Source organism: Lontra canadensis, unplaced genomic scaffold (genome assembly GCF_010015895.1).
Source record: "Lontra canadensis isolate GAN:19392208 unplaced genomic scaffold, GSC_riverotter_1.0 scaffold83, whole genome shotgun sequence".
In the NCBI taxonomy this organism is placed as follows: domain Eukaryota; kingdom Metazoa; phylum Chordata; class Mammalia; order Carnivora; family Mustelidae; genus Lontra; species Lontra canadensis.
In genome coordinates, this window is record NW_022631077.1 from 9,020,964 (window position 1) to 9,042,709 (window position 21,746).

General features: G+C 38.1%; 1 protein-coding gene across 2 annotated transcripts in view; it reads right to left on the minus strand.

Annotated features, from left to right (window-relative positions):
- ARMC1 (armadillo repeat containing 1) overlaps positions 1–21,746 on the minus strand; it is a 31,767-nt gene that overhangs the window by 2,936 nt on the left and 7,085 nt on the right. For both annotated transcript variants that reach the window (XM_032882643.1, XM_032882642.1), the window contains 2 exons: positions 16,891–16,982; positions 6,880–7,069 (listed from right to left, as the gene is read on the minus strand). In XM_032882643.1, coding sequence (XP_032738534.1) covers positions 6,880–7,069; positions 16,891–16,982 — 282 coding nt within the window. The remainder of the gene's footprint in view (positions 1–6,879; positions 7,070–16,890; positions 16,983–21,746) is intronic.

Consider the following 21,746-nt stretch of genomic DNA (forward strand, 5'->3'; position numbering starts at 1 on the left):
CAACTGTTTTTTCTGGAACACAGCTGCAGGCATTTGACATTAGTCTGAGGCTAATGTCATACTATAGCAGAGTTAACAGATTTAAGAAAGACCATATGCCCTGCAAAACCTAAAATATTTACTATCTGGCCCTTTAAAGAAAAGGTTTGCTGACCTGTGCTCTAACTTAAAAGTCTCTGAGGATAATTCTGATAGACTGATGTTAGAATTAGTGTTCAGTGTATGACTCACTACTTTTTAAAGCACTTGGTATTTATAAATATCACCACCTCCTTCATTTATTGCATTCTCAATGGTTACCACTGCATTCCCAAGGGCTAATACCCTCTCTCAAGTTGTCATTTTCCACTGACAACACAATAAAACATATCTCTTTCAATGTTTTTTTGATTCCTAGTAATACACTACTTAGACCACTGGTTATTCTATCTGTCTCATCTTGTCACCAAGGTCCAGTGCGTAAAACTAAGTGATTTTTTTTCAACTTCATCTCTCAGCAGACTATTCCCATCACTTCAACCGTTATGACCATGGAGAACACAGGTGTGTATCTCCAAGAGGACTTTATTTTCATTTGCTATCAGACATATCCACTTGGGTATCAAGTCTCAAACATGGGATCCAAAGCAAAAATGGATTGAAAAGTAACTACAGAGGTGCCTGGGTGGCTCAGTCTGTTAAGAATCAGGCTCTTAAAAGCCAATCTATAATTACAAAATCAATCTATAAAAATAGACTCAAAAAAACACAGATGATTAAATTAGTAAGGAGATTAAAATTATTCCAACCATCTTCTGTAAGTTCAAATAGATAAAGTATAAATAAACATGTTAAGGAGATATAAAAAAGACCCAAATCAAACTTCTAGAAATAAAATAAGGGGCGCCTGGCTGCAAAGCATGTAACTCCTGATTTTAGGGTCATGAGTTCAAGCCCCACGTTGGGCATGGAACCTACTTAAAATAAAAAAATAAAATAAATAATAAAAGTGTCAATGGTAAAGAAAAAAAAAACACAGTGAATGAGATTAACAGGAAGTTAAACACTTGCAAAGGAAAAATTTAGCAAATATCAACAGAAACTAAAATGAGAGGGGAAGAACTGAAGAAAAAAGAAAAAAAAATGAGTAGAGTATCAGCAAGCTGTGAGACTTCACATGGCTGAATATGTATAATAGGAATCTCTGAAAGACCAAGGGGAAGGGGGACAGAAACAATATTTGAAGAAATAATAGAAAAAAATTGTCCAAATTTGCTGTATATGATAAACCCAGAGATCCAAGAAGCTGAATAAACATGAAGAAAATTATACCAAGGAACATTATAAACAAACAGATCAAAAGCAGTGATGAAAGAGAAACTCTTAGAAGTAGGCAGAGTGAGAAAAATAAGATGTATAACATAGAGAAGAACACAAATAAGAAAACCAGAATCCCGAATAGAAACAATGCAAGGAAGACGACAGTGGAGCAACGTCTTCAAGTGTGGTGTTCAAAAAAAAGGAAAGAGAAAAGAAAAAGAAAAAAAAAATTCTGTCACTTAGACTTTCACACCCACTGATAATAATCTTTCCAAAAAAAAAAAAAAAGGACTCTACCAGACATACAAAGGAGTTAGAGACTTCAATATCTGACTTTCAAAAATGAACAGACTAGGTAGACAGAAAATGAGCAAGGAAAATAAGACTTAAACAACAGCATAAAGCAACAGAATTCAACAGATTTCAACACTTATGATATTCCAAACAACAGTGTACAGATTCTCAGGGACATGTGGAACATTCTCCAGGATAGACCATAGACCCTGGTAGGCCATGAAAGAAGCCTGTATATACTGAAAAGGACTGAAATCATCCAATGTTGTCAAATCACATGAAATGAAATTAGAAATTAATAACAGAAGGAAATTTGGAAAATTCAGAAATATATGAAAATAAAACAAACTCCTAAATAAGAACCAATGTGTCAAAGAAATCACAAGAAAAATTAGAAAATACTTTGAGAGAAATAAAATGAAAACACCACATACCAAATCTGATGCATACAGAGAAAGCAGTGGTTAAACAAAAATTTATAAGCTATAAAAACTACATTAAAATAGAAGAAAATCTCAAGACAGGAACCTTAATTTCTAATTTAAGAAAGCCCAGAGAAAGCAGAGGATAGGAAATAATAAAGATTATGGTAGGGAAAAAATAGAAAAAAAAAATTAAAACTAAAAAGTTGGTTCTTTGAAAAGATCAACAAAACTGATAATCCTTTGGGGGCGCCTGGGTGGCTCAGTGGGTTAAGCCTCTGCCTTTGGCTCAGGTCATGATCCCAGGGTCCTGGGATCAAGCCCTACATCGGGCTCTCTGCTCCGTAGGGAGCCTGCTTCCTCCTCTCTCTCTGCCTGCGCTCTGCCTATCTGTGATCTCTCTATCAAATAAATAAATAAATCTTTAAAAAAAAAAAACCAAAAAACTGAGAATCCTTTTAGCTAAACTAAGAAAAACAGAAAAGGAAGACTCAAATTACTAAAATCAGGAATAAAAGGACATTAAGGCAAATCTGACTAAAACAGAAGTGCCTGGGTGGCTTCAGTGGGTTAAGCCTCTGCTTTTGGCTCACGTCATGATCTCAGGGTTCTGGGATCGAGCCCTGCATCAGGCTCTCTGCTCAGCAGTGAAGACTGCTTCCCCACCATCTCTCTCTGTCTGCCTCTCTGCCTACTTGTGATCTCTGTCTGTCAAATAAATAAATAAAATCTTTAAAAAAATAATCTGACTGAAACAAAAGGATTATAAGCAAATACTATCAACAATACATTATGCCAACACCTTAGAGAATCTCAATGAAATGGACAAATTCCCAGAAAAACAAAATTATCAAAACTGACTCCAGGAAGGAAAAATAGACCTGTAATAAGTAAGGAGATTAAATTAAAACCAGAAAATAGCTCTGGACCAAACAGTTTCACTGGTTAACTCTACCAAATGTTTATGGAATAATCAACACCAATCTTTCACAAACTCATCCAGACACTTCGCAGCTCATTTTATGTAGTCAGTTATTACCCTGATACCAAAACCAGAAAAAGATACCACATGAAAGAAAACTGTAAATAAAACTATAAAATGCCTTGTAGGAATACACACACAAAATACCTCAACAAAATCCCAGCAAGCTGAATCCAGCAGCATATTAAAAAGATTATATAGCATGACCGACTGGGATTTATCCTAGGAGTGAAAGGTTGATTCAAAATATGAAAATCACCAGGATGCCTGGGTGGCTCAGTCGGTTAAGTGTCTGCCTTCGGCTCAGGTCATGATCCCAGAACCCTGTGATCGAGTGCCACATGGAGCCTGCTTCTCCCTCTGCCTGCCGCTCCCCCTGCTTGTGCTCTCTCTCTGACAAATAAATAAAATCTTAAAAAAAAAAAATGAAAACCACCAGTGTAATTAATACATGATACTAGAATTCATCTCAAGAATGAAAAGACAAATAAACACTTTAAAAATAGACAATAGGCATTTCTCCAAAAGAGAAAATATGTGACAAATTGAAGATACATACAATAAACACTACATCAACCACTGAAAAATGGCCAATAAGCACATGTAAAGATACTCAACATCATTAATCACTAGGAAATCCATATCAAAGCCACGACAAAATAGAAACAAACAAACAAAAAAAAACAACAGCAAAAAAAAGCCCACAATAAGATACTACTTCACACACATCCACTAGGGCCGCTACTCAACAACAAAAGAAATATATGCCAACAAGAAAGAGATGGAGAAAGCGACCCCTCATATGTTGCTGATGAGAATGTAAAATGGCGCAGACTCTGTAGAAAACACTCTGGAAGTTGGTCAAAAGCTAAGCAAGGTTAATGTATCATCCTAGCAACTCTACCCCAGGAACAATTCCAAGAGAAATGAGGACATAAATCCACACGAAACTTATACACCAATGTTCGCAGCAGAATAATTAATAACAGCCCAAAAGTGGAAACAGCTCAAATATCCATCAATTGAAGAATGAATAAACCAAAATATAGTACATCCATACAATGGAATATTACAAAGAGGAAAGATGGACAATACATGCTACAATAGGGATGAACCCTGGAAACATTATGCTGAAGTGAAAGCCAGGCATGAAAGGTCACACAGCCTATGATTCCATTTATATGAAATGTCCAGAGAAGGCAAATCCATAGACACAGAAAGTAAATTAGGGATTATCGGGGGATAGGGGGTTGTGACTGCTAATGGGTACGAGGCTTCCTTTTGGAGTAATGAAATGTTCTGGAATTAGACTATGGTGATGGCTGCACAACCCTGTAAATATACCAGAAGCACGGAATTGAACACTTCAAAATGGTGTATTTATAGTATGTGAATTCTATTTCAATTAAAAAAAAAAAAAAACAAAACAAAACAGGGGCTCCTGGGTGGCTCAGTGGGTTAAGCCGCTGCCTTCGGCTCAGGTCATGATCTCAGGGTCCTGGGATTGAGTCCCGTATCGGGCTCTCTGCTCGGCAGGGAGCCTGCTTCCCTCTCTCTCTCTCTCTGCCTGCCTCTCTGTCTACTTGTGATCTCTCTCTGTCAAATAAATAAATAAAATCTTAAAAAAAAAAAACAAAAAAAAAAACCATGGGATGCCTGGGTGGCTCAGTTGGTTAAGCGGCTGCCTTCGGCTCAGGTCATGATCCCAGCGTCCTGGGATCGAGTCCCGCATCAGGCTCCTTGCTCCACAGGGAGCCTGCTTCTCCCTCTGCCACTCTGTCTGCCTGCGCTCACTCTCTCTGTCTCTCTCTGACAAATAAATAAATAAAATCTTAAAAAAAAAAAAAAGTCTTAAAAAAAAAAATTAAATAAATTTTTAAAAAAACCTGAAAGAATTCATTGCCAGCAGACCTGTTCTACTGTAAAAAATGTTAACAGAAGGAAAATGAAATCAGACGAAAATCCAGAATCTACACAAAAGAATTAAGAGCCCTGGAAATGGCAAAAATGTAGGTGGACAGAAAATACTTTTTATTTTAAAACATCTTAAAAGAGACTGATTTTTTTTAAATCATAGAGACAGAAAGAGAAAATAGTGGTTGCCAGGGGCTGGGGGGGAAGGATGAAAGGGGAGTTACTGTGTAATGAGTATGGAGTTTTAGGTTTTACAAGATAAAAAAACTGTACATTCATAAGCAGTATAGAGGTGAAGGTTACACAACATTAGGAATGTATTTAATACCACTGACATTAAATAACAATGTTTTCTTTCTCTTATTTCTGGTATTGATAATTTGTGACTTCTCTTTTATTCTTGATCTATTTGGCTACAAGTTAATCAATTTTATTGATTATGTCAAAGAATCAGCTTTTGATTTGTTTTTTTCTCTATTGCTTTTCATTGCACTGATTTGTTTTGTTTCTTTTGCTTTTGATTTAATTTGTTCTTCTTTTTCTAGTTTCTTAAGGTAGAAGCTTAAGTCACTGAGAACTTTTCTTTCTTGTATATAAATATTTAGGCATTTGGTGCTATTGAATTACCTTCTAATTATTTGTTTTACCAGCGTCCCACAAATTTTGATATTACATTTTCATTTTTGTTCAGTTTAAAATGCTTTATAATCTCTTGATTTCTTCATTGACTCGTGGATTATTTTAGAAATCTATTATTTAGTCTCCAAAATATTTGGTTGGTTTCCAAATAACTTCGTTTCTGATTTCTAATTTGTTTTTCCTTGTGCTAAGAGAACATAGTTTGCATAAGTCTTTTAAATTTATTAATACTTGTTTTGATGGCCCACAATAAGGTCTACCTTGGTAAATATTCCACATGTATGTGGAAACAATGAATATTATCTTGTTGCTGGACAGTGTGTTCCCATGGATATAGATTCAGTTGGCTGTTAGTGCTATTTGAGTACCTAAATATTTAAAATTGTTACGTCCTCTGATTAACCGACACATTTAAGACAAAATGCCCCCGTGGGACTTATTCTTCAAGACTGCTGGCAAATGTCACTCAAGAAACTATTTACAGTAGTCCCTCTTCTCCATCTTATACATGGGAGATTCATTCTAAGACCCCCCAGGGGATGCCTAAAACTGCACAAAGTACCAAAACCTATACAGACTATGTTTTCTTTCTATACATACATATGGTAAGTTTATTTATAAATTAGGCTCAGTAAGAGATTAATAATAATGATTACTAAAATAAAATATAACAATACATTATAGTAAGTTACATGAATGTGATCTCTCTCTCTAAATATCTTTTTTTTTGGGCACCTGGGTGGCTCAGAGGGTTAAGCCTCTGCCTTCGGCTCAGGTCGTGATCTCAGGGTCCTGGGATCAAGTCCCGCATCGGGCTTTCTGCTCAGCGGAGAGCCTGCTTCCTCCTCTCTCTCTCTCTGCCTGCCTCTCTGCCTACTTGTGATTTCTCTCTGTCAAATAAATAAAAATAAAAAATCTTTAAAAAAAAAAAATCTTTTTTTTAAGATTTTATTTACTTATTTGACAGAGAGAGATCACAAGTAGGCAGAGAGGCATAGTCGGGGGCGGGGAGGAAGCAGGCTCCCCACCCAGCAGAGCCGAATGCAAGGTTCTATCCCAGGACCCTGTGATCATGACCGGAGCCGGAAAGCAGAGGCTTTAACCCACTGAGCCACCCAGGTGCCCTTCTCTCTAAATACCTTATCGTACTATACTTACCCCTCCTCTTGTGATGATGTGAGGTAATAAAATGCCTACATGATGAGATAAGTAAATGAGACAGGCACTGTGATATAGCCTTAGGTTACTACTGACCTCCTGATATGTCAGAAGGTGGTTCCACCGCTTTCCCACCCCATCTTATAAATCAAGTGTTTATAAAAGTCTTACCGTATCATCAAGACCATCTATGTGCAAAACCACTGTTTTGGCACGTTTGTTTGTAGTTCCCAGAAAAAACTGAGCTTTCCTTCTACGTGAATTCATTTCATTGAAACTATCACCATCTGCCATATTGGAAGACTGAAGAATGTCATAAATTTCAGAAGCCAGCAGTTTTGTTTCTCCTGGAGTGGTAGTCCTTGAAAAGAAACACACACAAATTAATTTGTCTTGTCACTTCTATTGATTCTGTAATTTTATCCCTTGACTTTGCAGAGCCTTGTTTTCTTCATTCTGATGCTTTGTTCAACTGAAAGGAAATACCAGTGAATCCTAGAATACCCAACAACATAGAAAAAGCACCTAGCTGCTCAAAAGGTCTTCTAATTTCATGTCATTTTTTTTTTAAGATTTTATGTATTACATACAGAGAGAGCATGTGCACATGTGCATGGGGCGGTGGGGGTGAGGAGGAACAGAGGAGAGAGAGAGGGAGGGGTTCTAAAGAATCTCCAGCAGACTCCTGGCTGAGTGTTGAGCCCAACACAGGGCTCAATCCAAGAACCTGAGCTGAAACCAAGAATGTGACACTTAATGGACTGAGGCACCCAGGTGCCCCAGGGTCTTCTAATTTCATTTTAAATCTGTGGTTCACTGAGATTCCAAACTTATCACTATAACCGTGTAACGGCATATTTAATCAAAATCATTAATTCAACAATCAACTAAAAGAATCAAGATATAGGGGCGCCTGGGTGGCTCAGTGGGTTAAAGCCTCTGCCTTCGGCTCAGGTCATGATCCCCGGGTCCTGGGATCGAGCCCCACATCGGGCTCTCTGCTCAGCAGGGAGCCTGCTTCCACCTCTCTCTGTCTGCCTCTCTGCTTACTTGTGATCTCTGTCTGTCAAATAAATAAAAAAAATATTTAAAAAAAAAAGTTAAAAAAAAAAAAAAAAAGAATCAAGATATAACCCATCCCTGAATATATACTAACATAATTTGAAAGTACCCTTTCCTTCAAGAAGGTATAAAACATAAAAATCCAAAGGGAGAAAACAAATCAGGAAAGGATCATTCATGTCAAGAGTTACTTCAATAGGGCGCCTGGGTGGCTCAGTGGGTTAAGCTGCTGCCTTCGGCTCAGGTCATGATCTCAGGGTCCTGGGATTGAGTCCCGCAATGGGCTCTCTGCTCAGCAGGGAGCCTGCTTCCCTCTCACTCTCTCTACCTGCCTCTCTGCCTAGTTGTGATCTCTCTTTGTCAAATAAATAAATAAAATCTTAAAAAAAAAAAAGTTACTTCAATAAAGAGATTTTGTAATAAATTCAAACTGATTGTTTCTTAATTTCCATTTTTTACATATCTTTAACAAAGTGTGTGTGTATGTATGTATATATATACACACGCACACACATATATACATATATGTGTGCGTGTGTACATACATATATGTGTGTGTGTGTGTGTGTGTGTGTGTGTGTATATATATCTCTCTCTCAGGAAACCACAACTAAAACAAAAGTTTTCATTCTTGAACTTTTAAATCCTACCATAGCTCCTCACATAAACATCTAGTGTCATTCTGTCCAAAGACTTTCTGCATTGATAGAAATGTTTTACAGCTGCACTGTCCACTCACCACATATGGCTCCTGAGCAACCACAACTAAAAAAATGATTTTATTTACTTTGAATTAATAAATCACCATATGTGGAAAGTGTCCAAACTGGACAGTACAAACTAATGCTTTTTAGTTAGTTAAATTGAATAAACAGTAAATACACATAAGTATAAAAAATAACCCTCATTTCACTTATAGATAAGCTCAATTAAGTTCAAACCTTATACATTTGAGGCCTTTAAATCTACTCCCGTTCAGCTCTACCAACATCAGCACCTTTTGTCTTTTTTTGAATACCTTTTATAAATCCCTTTTCCTCAACCAAAAGAGCTTTACCCAGACCATTTGCTTTCAAACTTACTCCTCCCTTGAAGGCTCAACCTCAATTACCATTTTCCTTGTGAAACTTCCTCACCCCAATAGTCTATTCCTCCCTCTACATTTAAAGTACTATGCTGGGGCACCTGGGTGGCTCAGTCAGTTAAGCATCCCACTCTTGGTTTTGGCCCAGGTTATGATTTCAGGATTGTGAGAACAAACCCCATGTTGGGTTCTGTGCACAGCGTGGAGTCTGCTCTAGATTCTCTCTCCCTCCCCATCACACTCTCTCTCTAAAATAAATAAATAGGGGTGCCTAGGTGGCTCAGTGGGTTAAAGCCTCTGCCTTCAGCTCAGGTCATGATCCCAGGGTCCTGGGATCCAGCCCCACACTGGGCTCTCTACTCAGGGGGGAGTCTGCTTCCACCTCTCTCTCTCTGCCTGCCTCTCTGCCTACCTGTGATCTCTGTCAAATAAATAAATACAATCTTTTAAAAAAATAAATAAAATAGGGACGCCTGGATGGCTCAGTGGGTTAGAGCCTCTGCCTTTGGCTTAGGTCATGATCCCAGGGTTGGGCTCTCTGACCAGCAGGGAGCCTGCTTCCCTTCCTCTGCTTGCTTCTCTACCTACTTGTGATCTCTGTCAAATAAATAAATAAAATCTTAATAAATAAATAAAATCTTTTAAAATATAGTAAAATACTTGTACTTATATTACTGATCTTAATTTTCTATTTTTTTTCTCTTCAAGAATGGGGATGTATTCTCTCCACAGGGCCTCACTAAACTTTTTACAATCCATTTGTTTACTGAATGAGCAGGACCACCTCAATTTCCAATATTCAAACTATAAATCTATAAAGAACTTCAGGTCCAGAGGTACTAATCTGGCAATTTCTGGGCACTCAATTTACTATAGCCACTGCTTTTCTGGGCTACTGTTCACCACAGACATCAATTACTTCGAATGACTTTGGCTGTGTATTGCAAGAAGCTATCAAAAAGACTATTTTGAGGGGGAGATATCTCAGCACTTTTCTGGTAGCTGTTTTACAGTACTGAAAAGGTCACTGCAGTTCTGAGATATTTTAAATACCAGCCAACCACAAGCTGTAAAGAGTATGAGGACAGTAGTTAGAGATACTCATGAATTTAGGAAGGAAAAAAACAATGTCTTTGCTACCCCTTTTCCACCACCAATACTGTTTTCAAGTGTTTGGACCAAATAAAAAAACAATCATCACAACACATAAAAGACTCAACTAATGAGCTTCATATAAAAAATTTTTAAATGCATACATTATTTCAAAAACTCTGTTTCCTGATGAACCAGTAGAGACAAAAAATACTAAACCACTGTAACATTAAATGATTATCTTCCTGTTCTGCAGAATAAGCACTGTGTAGTTCTAAACCACACAGGGTTACTTACTAATGCCTTTGAGAATCTGGTGTAAAATTTGAGAATATTTCACAAAAAATGCAAATACAAAAATTTTTCACATCAATTTCAATGAATTTATGTACCTACCCATGTCATCTATCTTATACCAACCCTGTCTTAGAACACAGATGGGTTTAACATTTTTTTCAACTGATCTAGAACTGGACAGGGTAGAAAAGGAGAAAAGCAATGTAGCAATCCATCCAATGTTTGATAAAATTCAATGAAGTGGAAACTGCTTTTAAGAATATAATTGGTACTATTTGAAAAAAATTAACTGTGATAAGAATACACAAAAAAATCCATACTCCTTGATTCTGTAATTCTTCTACTAGAACTTAAAAAAAAAATCTACAAGATAAAAGTAATCAAAATACAAAAACAGCCTTTTAAATAGTTAGGCAAAGAAATTTCAGAACAGTAGCATTGCCCAACGTTAACTTTCAGAGATGATGGAAATGTAGTCAACTAGTTACATGACTACTGAATACTGAGAATATGGCTGGTACAAGTGAAAAATTGGTTTTTAAATTTAATTTTAATTAATTTAAATTTAAACTGCTCCATGTGGCTAATGACTACCATACTGGACAGAAGTATCAGAAAAAAGGGAAGACTGCCTCTGCTGTCAGTTTCCTTAAGCTAACCCTCCTTTTCCTGGTTAGTTATTGCTACCGTATGTCTGACATACCATTCCTCTAACTTTTCTGACTGAGATTTGCAAAAGAAACTAGCTCTACAAGAAAACTATGTAAATGATTATTTTCTCAATTCTCTGAAGGATAGTATAGAGCTAGAGCCATTCCAGATTCACAGAAGAGAAGATAGTCTATTATATCTATTGGATTCCTTAGGACTTTGGGGTGTAATTCTCTCCTAAACCTGTATCAGTGGTTTTCATATTAACAGCAAAAGAAGGGAGAAAATTCCATTTATGCATAAAAACAATTTGCCAAGATGATACATGTGCATTTACAATTGTCTGTGCTGCTATAGGGGCTATCTGCACTAACTTTCAACTAGAAAATGAAAGATTTACCGAAAAACCCAAAAATCAAAAAACAAAACAAAAAAATAAACAAAACCACCCCCCCCAAAAAAAAAAGAATTTTAAGGATTTACAACAAACCATAACTATGTAACTATAGAGTCACAGAGGGTACAAACTGCTTAGATAAAGCAATTACGGATGATAGATTAGAAAAATAGTTCTATGAAATAAATACTCCCACCACCACCACTTTTAACTTCAGTATTTCATAATTCCAAAATTTCATCATTTTTACACTGGAATAAATTCCTTTCTGGAAGATTTTCCATTTCCATCTACTTAAAAACTGAAAGATTTTAAAAGGAGAACATAATCAAATGATTGTGATATTCTCACTGTTAAGTATGGTCTTCAGGTGTACTGCAAAGGACTAATTTTATTGTTATCCTTCTTTAGAAACAGGTAAGGGATCTATTTACAGACCCAGATCCCTCCTTTTTAATTTTTTTTTTTTTAATAATTTTATTTTTTATAAACATATATATATATATATATTTTTTCCCCCAGGGGTACAGGTCTGTGAATCTCCACGTTTACAAACTTCACAGCACTCACCATAGCACATACCCTACCCAATGTCCATATTAATTTTTTTTATTAACCTATAATGTATTGTTTGCCCCAAGGGTACAGGTCTGTGAATCATCAGGCTTACACATTTCACAGCACTCACCATAGCACATACCCTCCCCAATGCCCATCACCCAGCCACCCCATTCCTCCCTCCCCCACTGCCCAGCAACCCTCAGTTTGTTTCCTGAGATTAAGAGTCTCTTATGGTTTGTCTCCCTCCCGATCCCACCTTGTTTCATTTTTTCCCTCCCTACCCCACGACCCCTGCCCTTACTCTCAAATTCCTCCTATCAGAGAGATCATATGATAACTTTCTCTGATTGACTTATTTTGCTTAGCATAATACCCTCTAGTGCCATCCAAGTAGTTGCAAATGGCAAGATTTTGTTTCTTTGATGGCTGCATAGTATTCCATTGTGTGTGTGTGTGTGTGTGTGTGTGTGTGTGTGTGTGTACACCACATCTTCTTTATCCATTCATCTGTTGATGGACATCTAGGTTCTTTCCATAGTTTGGCTACTGTGGACACTGCTGCTATAAACACTTGGGTCAGACCCAGATCCCTCTTAAAACTAAGTAAAATTTTGTCTCAGGCAAAATTAAATTTACAAAAGCATATAAGCAAATTAAATTATAAATGAAGTTATTTCTTGATCTGTGTACTATGAACTATCTGTTCAATAAGTCAATTATAAGTAATTATTTCCTTATTTTCAAAAAATGCTTTTAAAACCAAAAGAGGGCGCCTGAGTGGCTCAGTGGGTTAAGCCTCTGCCTTCAGCTCAGGTCATGATCTCAGGGTCCTGGGATCGAGTCCCGCATTGGGCTCTCTGCTCAGTGGGGAGCCTGCTTCCTCCTCTCTCTCTCTCTGCTTGCCTCTCTACCTACTTATGATTTCTGTCAAATAAATAAAATCTTTAAAAATAAATAAATAAATAAATAAAACCAAAAGAAAAATCCAAGACCATCTACACACTTAAAAGCTACCTTAGTCCTAAAGAAAAAAATTACTGTTGGGGTGCCTGGGTGGCTCAGTTGGTTAAGTGTCTTCATTCGGCTCAGGTCATGAGTCCCAGGATTGAGCCCCGCATCAGGCTCCCTGCTCAGAGAGCAGGCTGCTTCTCCCTCTGGCCCTCACCAGCTAGTGCTCTCTTTCTCTCTCTCAAATAAATAAAATATTCAAAAAAAATAAAAATAGGGGCACCTGGGTGGCTCAGTGGGTTAAAGCCTCTGCCTTCGGCTCAGGTCATAATCCCAGGGTCCTGGGATCGAGCCCCACATCGGACTTTCTGCTCTGCAGGGAGCCTGCTTCCTCCTCTCTCTCTCTCTCTCTCTGCCTGCCTCTCTGCCTACTTGTGATCTCTGTCTGTCAAATAAATAAATAAAATCTTTAAAAAATAAAATAAAATAAAAATAATAAAAATTTAAAAAATTACTGTTCAAATACTATCATTCAAAACATTAAAAAAGTCTAGACTTTTATGGTCTATTTGGCCATAAGTGCAAGAGAGACTGCATAATCAAACAAGTATTAATTGCCCTAATCTTCTTAGGCAAGTGCAAATTGAAAGAGCTGATTAATAATGCCCCGGATTTAGTTCAGCCTTTAAAATCTGACATCAGAAGGGCGCCTGGGTGGCTCAGTGGGTTAAGACTCTGCCTTAGCTCAGGTCATGATCTCAGTGTCCTGGGATCAAGTCCCTCATCCGGCTCCCAGGGAGCCTGCTTCTCCCCAAGCCTCTGCCCTTCCCCCTGCTTGTGCTCTAATAAATAAATAAAATTAAAAAAAAAAAAAAAAAAAAAGTCTACTATTCTATAGATGTCTCTCTCACTTACATATATATATACTCACACATACACATGTATACTACAACCTTAGCCAACCAAACTAAAAAATTGATTTACAGATTTAATCTACAGGACCTCTAAAATTTGCTCTAAGTCTTTGAAGTTTAAATTTAAAGTATATTTTAAAATAGCAACAGTAGGTTTTTCATCTAATTTCTTATACTTAAGTAATCTGTACAACATATTTTCAACTTCAGCATCTATGTGTTAAAAGAATAAACAATCTTAAGTTCATCATATGAATAAAATAGCCCTATAGAAGCATCCATGCTTAAACCTTTCACTGTTTCCAACAGAGCTAATATGCCAGTTAAAAATAGTTAACTACACAGCACTAAAGCATACTAGAAACAAGAATAATGCAACCTTATATTTTATAGGTTATAAAATATACAAAGCATTTCTACATATATTATCCCATTTGGTCCTCAATCACTTTGAAGCTGTCACTGTAGGCTTTAGTAAGGAAACTGAGGGCAAAGAAAGTCTTTGTCTCAAGTAAGAGCTAGAATTCAAATTTTTACTAGTGAAACTGACCTCAAAGAAGACCTCATAGGGAATAATTAACACAACTGATGGCAGTTAACATTTTCTGTTGTTTATTCCTAACTGATCAAATAAAAACAAGAAAAAAACTTCAGTCTCTATCTTATCACTATCAAAGATCAAGGCACCATAGTACTATCTTACCAGGCAGCTAACCCCATAACAAATATTTTAGAGATTCCGAAAAAAGTAAGATTAACAAAATAAAATTCATTCAGAAGCCAAGAAAACTAAGAAAAAAACGCACACTGCCTTGGAAGTCGGTTTAGATGATTCTTCGCTGATACAATATAACCGTTAGTGTTTGGGAGGTACAGAACTTTTGGGAGCACTCAAGCCAAAGAAACTGCAAGTTTTCTTTCCTTTGGTCATTTACAGCAGCTATTTATTGTTCTTGACCCTTTCGTAACCTGGAATGCTGTGGGGGTTACCATGATGAATTTATGCACAAGCTAAAAGCACCGGATATGCCAGAGAGGCCATTTTTGATTAGGTTTTCCAACAGGACCCTTATAACTAATGAGTTCTTTCGAGGTGGGGAGAAGGGTTATAAACCAAGACTTCACATCCTTGCAGCTCAGAGAAACTAGTTGTGGCTGAGGCTGATGCGGGGAGTTGCAGACAGCTGGACTTCCTAATATCCATCAGATCTTGCAAAAAACTGAAGGTGAATGCAGAGGACTCTGAAATGCCACCCAAGAGCCTTTTAAAATAAATACAAGTTTTGGGGGCCTGGGTGGTTCATTCGGTTCAGCAGTCTGCCTTCGGCTCAGATCATGATCCTGGGATCCAGGGCCACATTAGGCATCCTGTTCATTGGGAAGTCTGTTTCTCCCACTGTCTCTGCCCCTCCCCCCTGCTCATGTGCATGCATTCTCTAATACATACATAAATAAATCTTAAGAATATATATATATAAGTTTTTACAATGCCCCTTAAGGAGTCACTACAGAAGTAGATGCCTGGGTGGCTCAGTGAACTAAGTGACTGCCTAGGGTTCAGGTCAGTATCCCAGGGTCCTGGAATGGAGTCCTGTCAGGCTCCTTGCTCAGTAGGGAGCCTGCTTCTCCCACTATCTGCTGTTCCCCTTGCTTGTGTTCTGACAAACGAATAAAAATCTTAGAAAAGAGAAAAAGAAGACCCAGTTGGGCAAGGGGATGGAGGCACACGCAAGGGTACAACTTCTATGTTGTTAGAAATTACCTCATCTGTATATCATGTACTGGGACACCTCTCCATACTACCTGTGCCTGCATTGATTAGATGGCAAGATACAGAATGCCAATATAAGACAGGTATGTTGACAATTACTCAATTTATTTTAAATGAGATAAATTAGGGGCACCTGGGTAGCTCAGTTGGTTAAGTGCCTGCCTTCAGCTAAGGTCCCGGGATCCAGCCCCTGCTCAGTGGGGGGTCTGCTTCTCCCTGTCTCTCTCTGCCTCTCTGCCCCTCCGCCTGCTTGTGCTCTCTCTCACACTCTCTCTCTCAAAATAAACAAAGTAACCATAAATTAATTAACTAATTAATTAAATGGCTACTCATTATAGTTTTAAAAGCAGTCAAGTCTAGTAGGAGATCAAAATACACAGTAAACTAAGATTAAGCCTCAAGAAGCACAGCTTTTTTGCTTCCAGACACAGTAGAAATATTGGAACAGCTAATCTTCAATTTCTAGCCTTCTAACAGGAAATCAGCAAACAGTAAGAAAGGAACAAAACCAGGGATTCCCAGGGCCAAGAGAACTCAAGGACTACAGATAAGTTAACTTTGACTCTGTATGTTCCTTTTTTCTTACCTATAAAACTGTCATCTGTCAAAGCTACTTCAAAAGTTGTAACAAAATGAGACAATGGATATGAAAATCTTAGTAAGATGAAAGGTACAATTAAAAACCACCCATTTGCTAAAATTCAAATTAAATGGCTCTTAAGTCTCTGAGAAATATCTTGATAATGCTCAGGAAAATCTTATCAAAAGCCCTTTTTTGCCATGATATTTAACAAAGGTTCTTTTCAAGAAGATAGGAATGAAGTAGCAAAAGAACTTTGTAGGGTACTATAATATTACATTTTTTTTAAAGATTTTAGTTATTTGACAGAGAGAGTGTACACAAGCAGGCGGAGCAGGAGAGGTAGAAGCATGCTCTCCACTGAGGAGGGAGCCTGAAGTGGGACTGGATCCCAGTACCCTGGGATCATGACCTGAGTCAAAGGCAGACACTTAACCGACTAAGCCACCCAGGCACGCCCCAGTACTGCCTACTTTCAAATGTGATTAGTAACTTGTGTTGCTTTGCTAGCAAATCAATTTACATATACCTCACAGAACTTCATACAAGGTAGGATTTTCTCTTTTTAAAGATATGATTCATAAGTACCATATTTATCAATATTTTAAATAAAATTTAAGCATTTTCCTAAGTACTATTAATATCAGTGTTTAAGAATAATCAAGAACACTGACCATCAGAACATTTCCGGACATACAACCCACAAAAGCATGCCTTCATATCAGAATAAGAATTTCAGTAAAATGATATACTGACAATCAGCATCCATTTAACAGGAAGATCCATTTTTCTACTGCCTTAGGAGACACCCTTTATTGTACTTACTTCTGTATAACATTTTGCAGACTTAACATCATCCCCAGTTCTCCTTTCATCTTTTCTCTGTTAGCACGGCATTCTGCCAAGTACCGAAGAGCCTACAGCAAAAACAGTGACAGGTTAACTCACAGCTCCAGACTATTCAAAACTAAACCAGTTACTAACCTACTGCAGGAGGAAAAAAGAGTGCAAAATAGGTTTTTGTTTTTAGAGTCCACTGGTTTTGAAGTGTTTAGAAACTCTTCTTTAACTGTGATAATCAGAGCAGTCCCCTAGGGGAGAAATGATCCTTTGAGCGGAAGCGGCTGAATCAGCCCTTTGAAATGATGGCTCCTAACTTATCTGCAAGGTCAAAATTAGGTTGTTTTTCAGCTTCCTTTTCGCCACTTCACCTTGACCGAGATAGAAGGAACCACATTCTATTTATTACTTTCAGGGAGTAGTCCCAGTAGCCACCATTTCCCTAGACGCTTTTTACATATTAATTAAAATAACCTGCTGAGAGAGGCAAAGCATACAACCACCTTTACAGAATGAACTGCCTCTAGTTTTACACTTCACCTTTAAAATGTCCTTTTTTTACTGAAAAGCAAAAGATAAACTCACACAAATTTCTACTTTGGGAGCTTAACTTCTACGGTGCTTTTTTCTTAAAATGTAAAGTACACTTTTTAAAATTTATTTTTTATTGACGTGTGATCAAATATGTAAAATACATTTTGCAAGTATTTCTTTCACGTTCTGATTCTTTAGGGATTTCATTCCTAATCACTCATCATTTACCAAAGACTTTGGCACCTGCTTCTCAGGGATAGGTCTGTGAACTACACCACCCAAAACTCTGCTGTCTCAGCCTACTGACCTTCACATTTTCTCTTGGTCCTCTATGCTACATTTCCCAATGAAAATGGTACCACCTACCAAATCACAAATTCAAAGACCCCTCTCTGTCTATAATCTCCCATAATTTCTGCAACTTCTCCTAACTCTGATTTTCATTTCAGTCCATAAAGGATTAACTGCTGTGGGAACTGCCTCCCTCCACAAAAAACTAACAAACAGGACAATATGTCTTAAACATACTGAACAAGAGGCAGCATAGGACTGTGACGTCTGAGAGAAGTGATGAGGAAGGCCCTGTAACTGCCCCCACCTTACTGCTCTGGAGGCAGTGTTCAGACTAGCACAGGGAACAGGAACCCAAAAGGAGCCCAGTGGTCTTGCTGAGTTACAGATGCAGAGATCAGAGGTGGGGAGGTTAGGGTGGTACAGTTTAATAAAAATAAATATTTGGTCTTTGCCCATTTCCTGGTGCAGAACTCCTAAAGCCCTTGCAATTTTCAGAGTGACAGCAGTTTCTTTTGTTACTCATAAGGCAGCCTTTTTGATCACGCCAGGGTTTATTTAAAAGAAGTGAGCTGGGCTGAGGCTCCAAGATAGCCTCAGAATGTGGCTGATCACTAGAAAGACCAAGAGATTACAGGGTGGGAAATTTTAGCCCCACCCACTGGCTGGAGATGGGGAGGTGCTAGAGATTAAGCTCTATGTTTTATAGACTTGAACAAGGAGATTCAGAGTTTCCAAAGTGGGGAATACATCCATCTGCCAGGAGTGTGGCACACCTCAACTCCACAGGGACAGATGGTACTGCACTCAAGACCCCTCCAGACCTTGCCCTATAAACCTATTCATTTGTACCCTTTATAATAAACTAGTACATGTAAGTAAAGTAGCTTCCTGAGATCTGGAGCCATTCTAGTAAATTATCAAACTTGAGGAGGGAGCCACTGGAACACCCAATTTATAGCTGCTCAGTCAGAAATTCGGGTGACCTGATACTTGCACCTGGCCTTTGAAGTGCTTGCAGTTTTGTGGGAGTGAGCCTTACATGTGGGGGGTTTGACACTTAACACCAGGTGGGTAGACTAAACCGAAGTCAATTGCTGGACACCCAGCTGGTGTCCAACAGACTCTAAGAATTGGCTGGTGTCAGAAAACACTCCAGGTGACTAGAATTTGCAGAGCAGAATAAAAGAGAGGAAGGATCTGACCAGGAGGGGGAAAAAAATATCAACAGAAACAGACCAAGATGTGACAGAGATGGAATTAGAAAATAAGGGCATTTAAAACAGCTATTATAAATATGCTCCATATGCTCAAGGATGAGTAGGAAAACATGAGCATGGTGAAGAAAGAAATGAAAGATATTAAAAAGCTCCAAATGTAACTTCTCACAGACAAAAACAAAATATCTGAAATGAAAACAACACTGGATGGGTTAAGAACAGATTGGACACCACAGAAAAAAAGATCAGTGAACTTAAAATGTAGCAACAGAAACTATCCAAGATGAAGATCAGAGGCGGGTGGAAGACTTAAAGGAAAAAAAAAAAAAAAAATTAGAGCAGCACAACAATGACCTGTAGGACAACTTGAAATATTTAACATACATGAAACTGGAGTACTGGAAGAGGAGTGAGGAGGCATTTAAAAAAAACTGAAAAAATAGTGGATGACAACTTCCCCAAATTAATGAAAACTATAAAAACACATATCCAAGCAGCTCAACAAATCCCAAGAGAAGAACAACAAAAATAAGACACAAAGAAAACCATCCATCCAAAGCACATCATAATCATTGCTGGAAAACAGTGATTAAAAAAAAAAAAAAAAAAACACACAGAAAAAGGATTTACATAGAGAGGAACAAAGGTAAGAATTACAGCAGTCTCGGTAGAAATCATATGAAACCAAAGAAAAGAGTACAGCTTATAAGAGTGACGAGAAAACAGAATTATAAAAACACCACACATGCTCTTCAAACTCAGTGGGACCTTGAACCCACTATTCCTCTCCTTTCTCTCTAGCTCCATCCCTCCATGACTTGACCTCCCTTCCAGCCTGGCATCTACAGGCTATCATTTCAACTACTCTTGTCAAAATCCTGAATTCCTTTGCCTACCCTCTGGACAACTTACCTGGCCAAGAATCAACTCTGACCAGATCCAACTATTCGGCTCTCAGGGCCTACAGGGGCCTCAAGGGAGGTGGAAAAGGAGTTTCGTAAGCCTAAAGTAACTTATCAATTCAGTGTTACCGAGCTAATCCGGCCTTCAAAACTACTGTAACAATCTCTCCATTCTCCTCAGCAACCTGTCCCATTTTCTGTAACAACTCTAAGAGCCTCCTCAAATAACTTCTACTCCCGCAGCACCTAGCCTTCTGAATCGAAATAGAGCCAAGTCAAGGATGCCTGCCTGAGTGGCTCTGTCAGTTAAGCCTCTGCCTTTGTTTTAGCTCAGGTGATGAAACAGGGTCTGGGGATCAAGTCCCACCTCAAGCTCCCTGCTCAGCAGGGAACATGTTTCTCCCTCTGCCTGCAACCCCTGCCTGTGCTTGTGCTCTCTCTGACAATTAGATAAATAGAGCCAAGTCTAGTCCACCCAAAAAGGCCACCCTACCTTCAGGCCCAAGTCCCTATCTGGAGCCCAACACTCTTCATAAACTTATACCCTGCACAAGAATTAATGACTCTTTAATACCTACAATCCAATCCATATTCATTTCAAAATATCTAAAAAGATACGTTTATGTTTGATTTGTTCAAATTAGGAACCAAATCAGGGCCACACATTACCCTTGGCTGATTAAGTCTCCCAAGGCACTTTTAATCTTCAACAGTTACCACTATTCCTCTCCTCCACCCCAACTGTCTTTCTTTTTAATGTCATTTTCTGTTCACAGAACCAGATTATTTGTCCTAGTGTAATTACCACATTCTGTTGCCTGATTGCTTTAAATTGTTCTTTCACTTTCCTCTAGTTCCCACATTTCTCATAACATGGTAGTTCCCTCTACATTATTAGCTATGATCCTGTAGGTTTTTCTCTTTTCCTCTCCTTTCCTTATCTTTCCCTCCCATCTTCTATGAAAACAAGTGCTTTGTCCATCTACTGACAGGTGGATAAAGAGAATGTGGGGGATGCCTGGGTGGCTCCGTGGGTTAAGGCCTCTGCCTCCATTCAGGTCATGATCTCAGGGTCCTGGGATTGAGCCCCGCATCGGGCTCTGCTCAGTGAGGAGCCTCCTCCCCCCCCTCCTCTGCCTACCTCTCTGCCTACTTGTGATCGCTGTCAAATAAATAAATAAAATCTTTAAAAAAAAAAAAAAAAAAAGAGAAAGTGGCATTTCCCTACAATGGAGCATTATTTGGCCATAAAAAGGAATGCAGTACTAGACATGCGACAATATAGATGAATCTTGAAAACATCATGCTCAGTGAAAGCAGCCAGTCATAAAAACCACGTATTACATGATTCTATTTATGTAAAAAAATATATAGGCTTTCCCCCGCCGCCCAGATAGGCAAATACAGAGATATAAAAAGGTTATTTGGGGAAGAGGTGCTGGGAAGGAACAGGTAGAGGAGTTTCTTTCTAAGGTGATAAAAATGTTCTAATATTGATTGCGCTGATGGCTCTGCACCTCTGAATACACTAAAAACCAATGAATGACACACTTTAAATAAGTGACTTGTATGTGCTTCAGACCTTAACAAAAGTATTATAGAATGAAAATAAAACAAGTATCTTTTTAATGTGTCTATCCATACTGAAATGATACAATCGTCAAGCTTTCTTAGTAAGTGAAAAAAGGAAGTCGCAGAACATTCCATGCATGCAGTATGCTACCATTTATGTCAAAGGACCATACACATAGACACACACGAGTCTGCACATGTAGAAATACAGACTTACTACTATTTACTCTATAGTCACTTTTAATTTTTTATGTCATCTAACACTTTTTCAAATTCTTCTGAATTGCAGAATTGTCACACTGAGATTAAAATTACTAAAGGC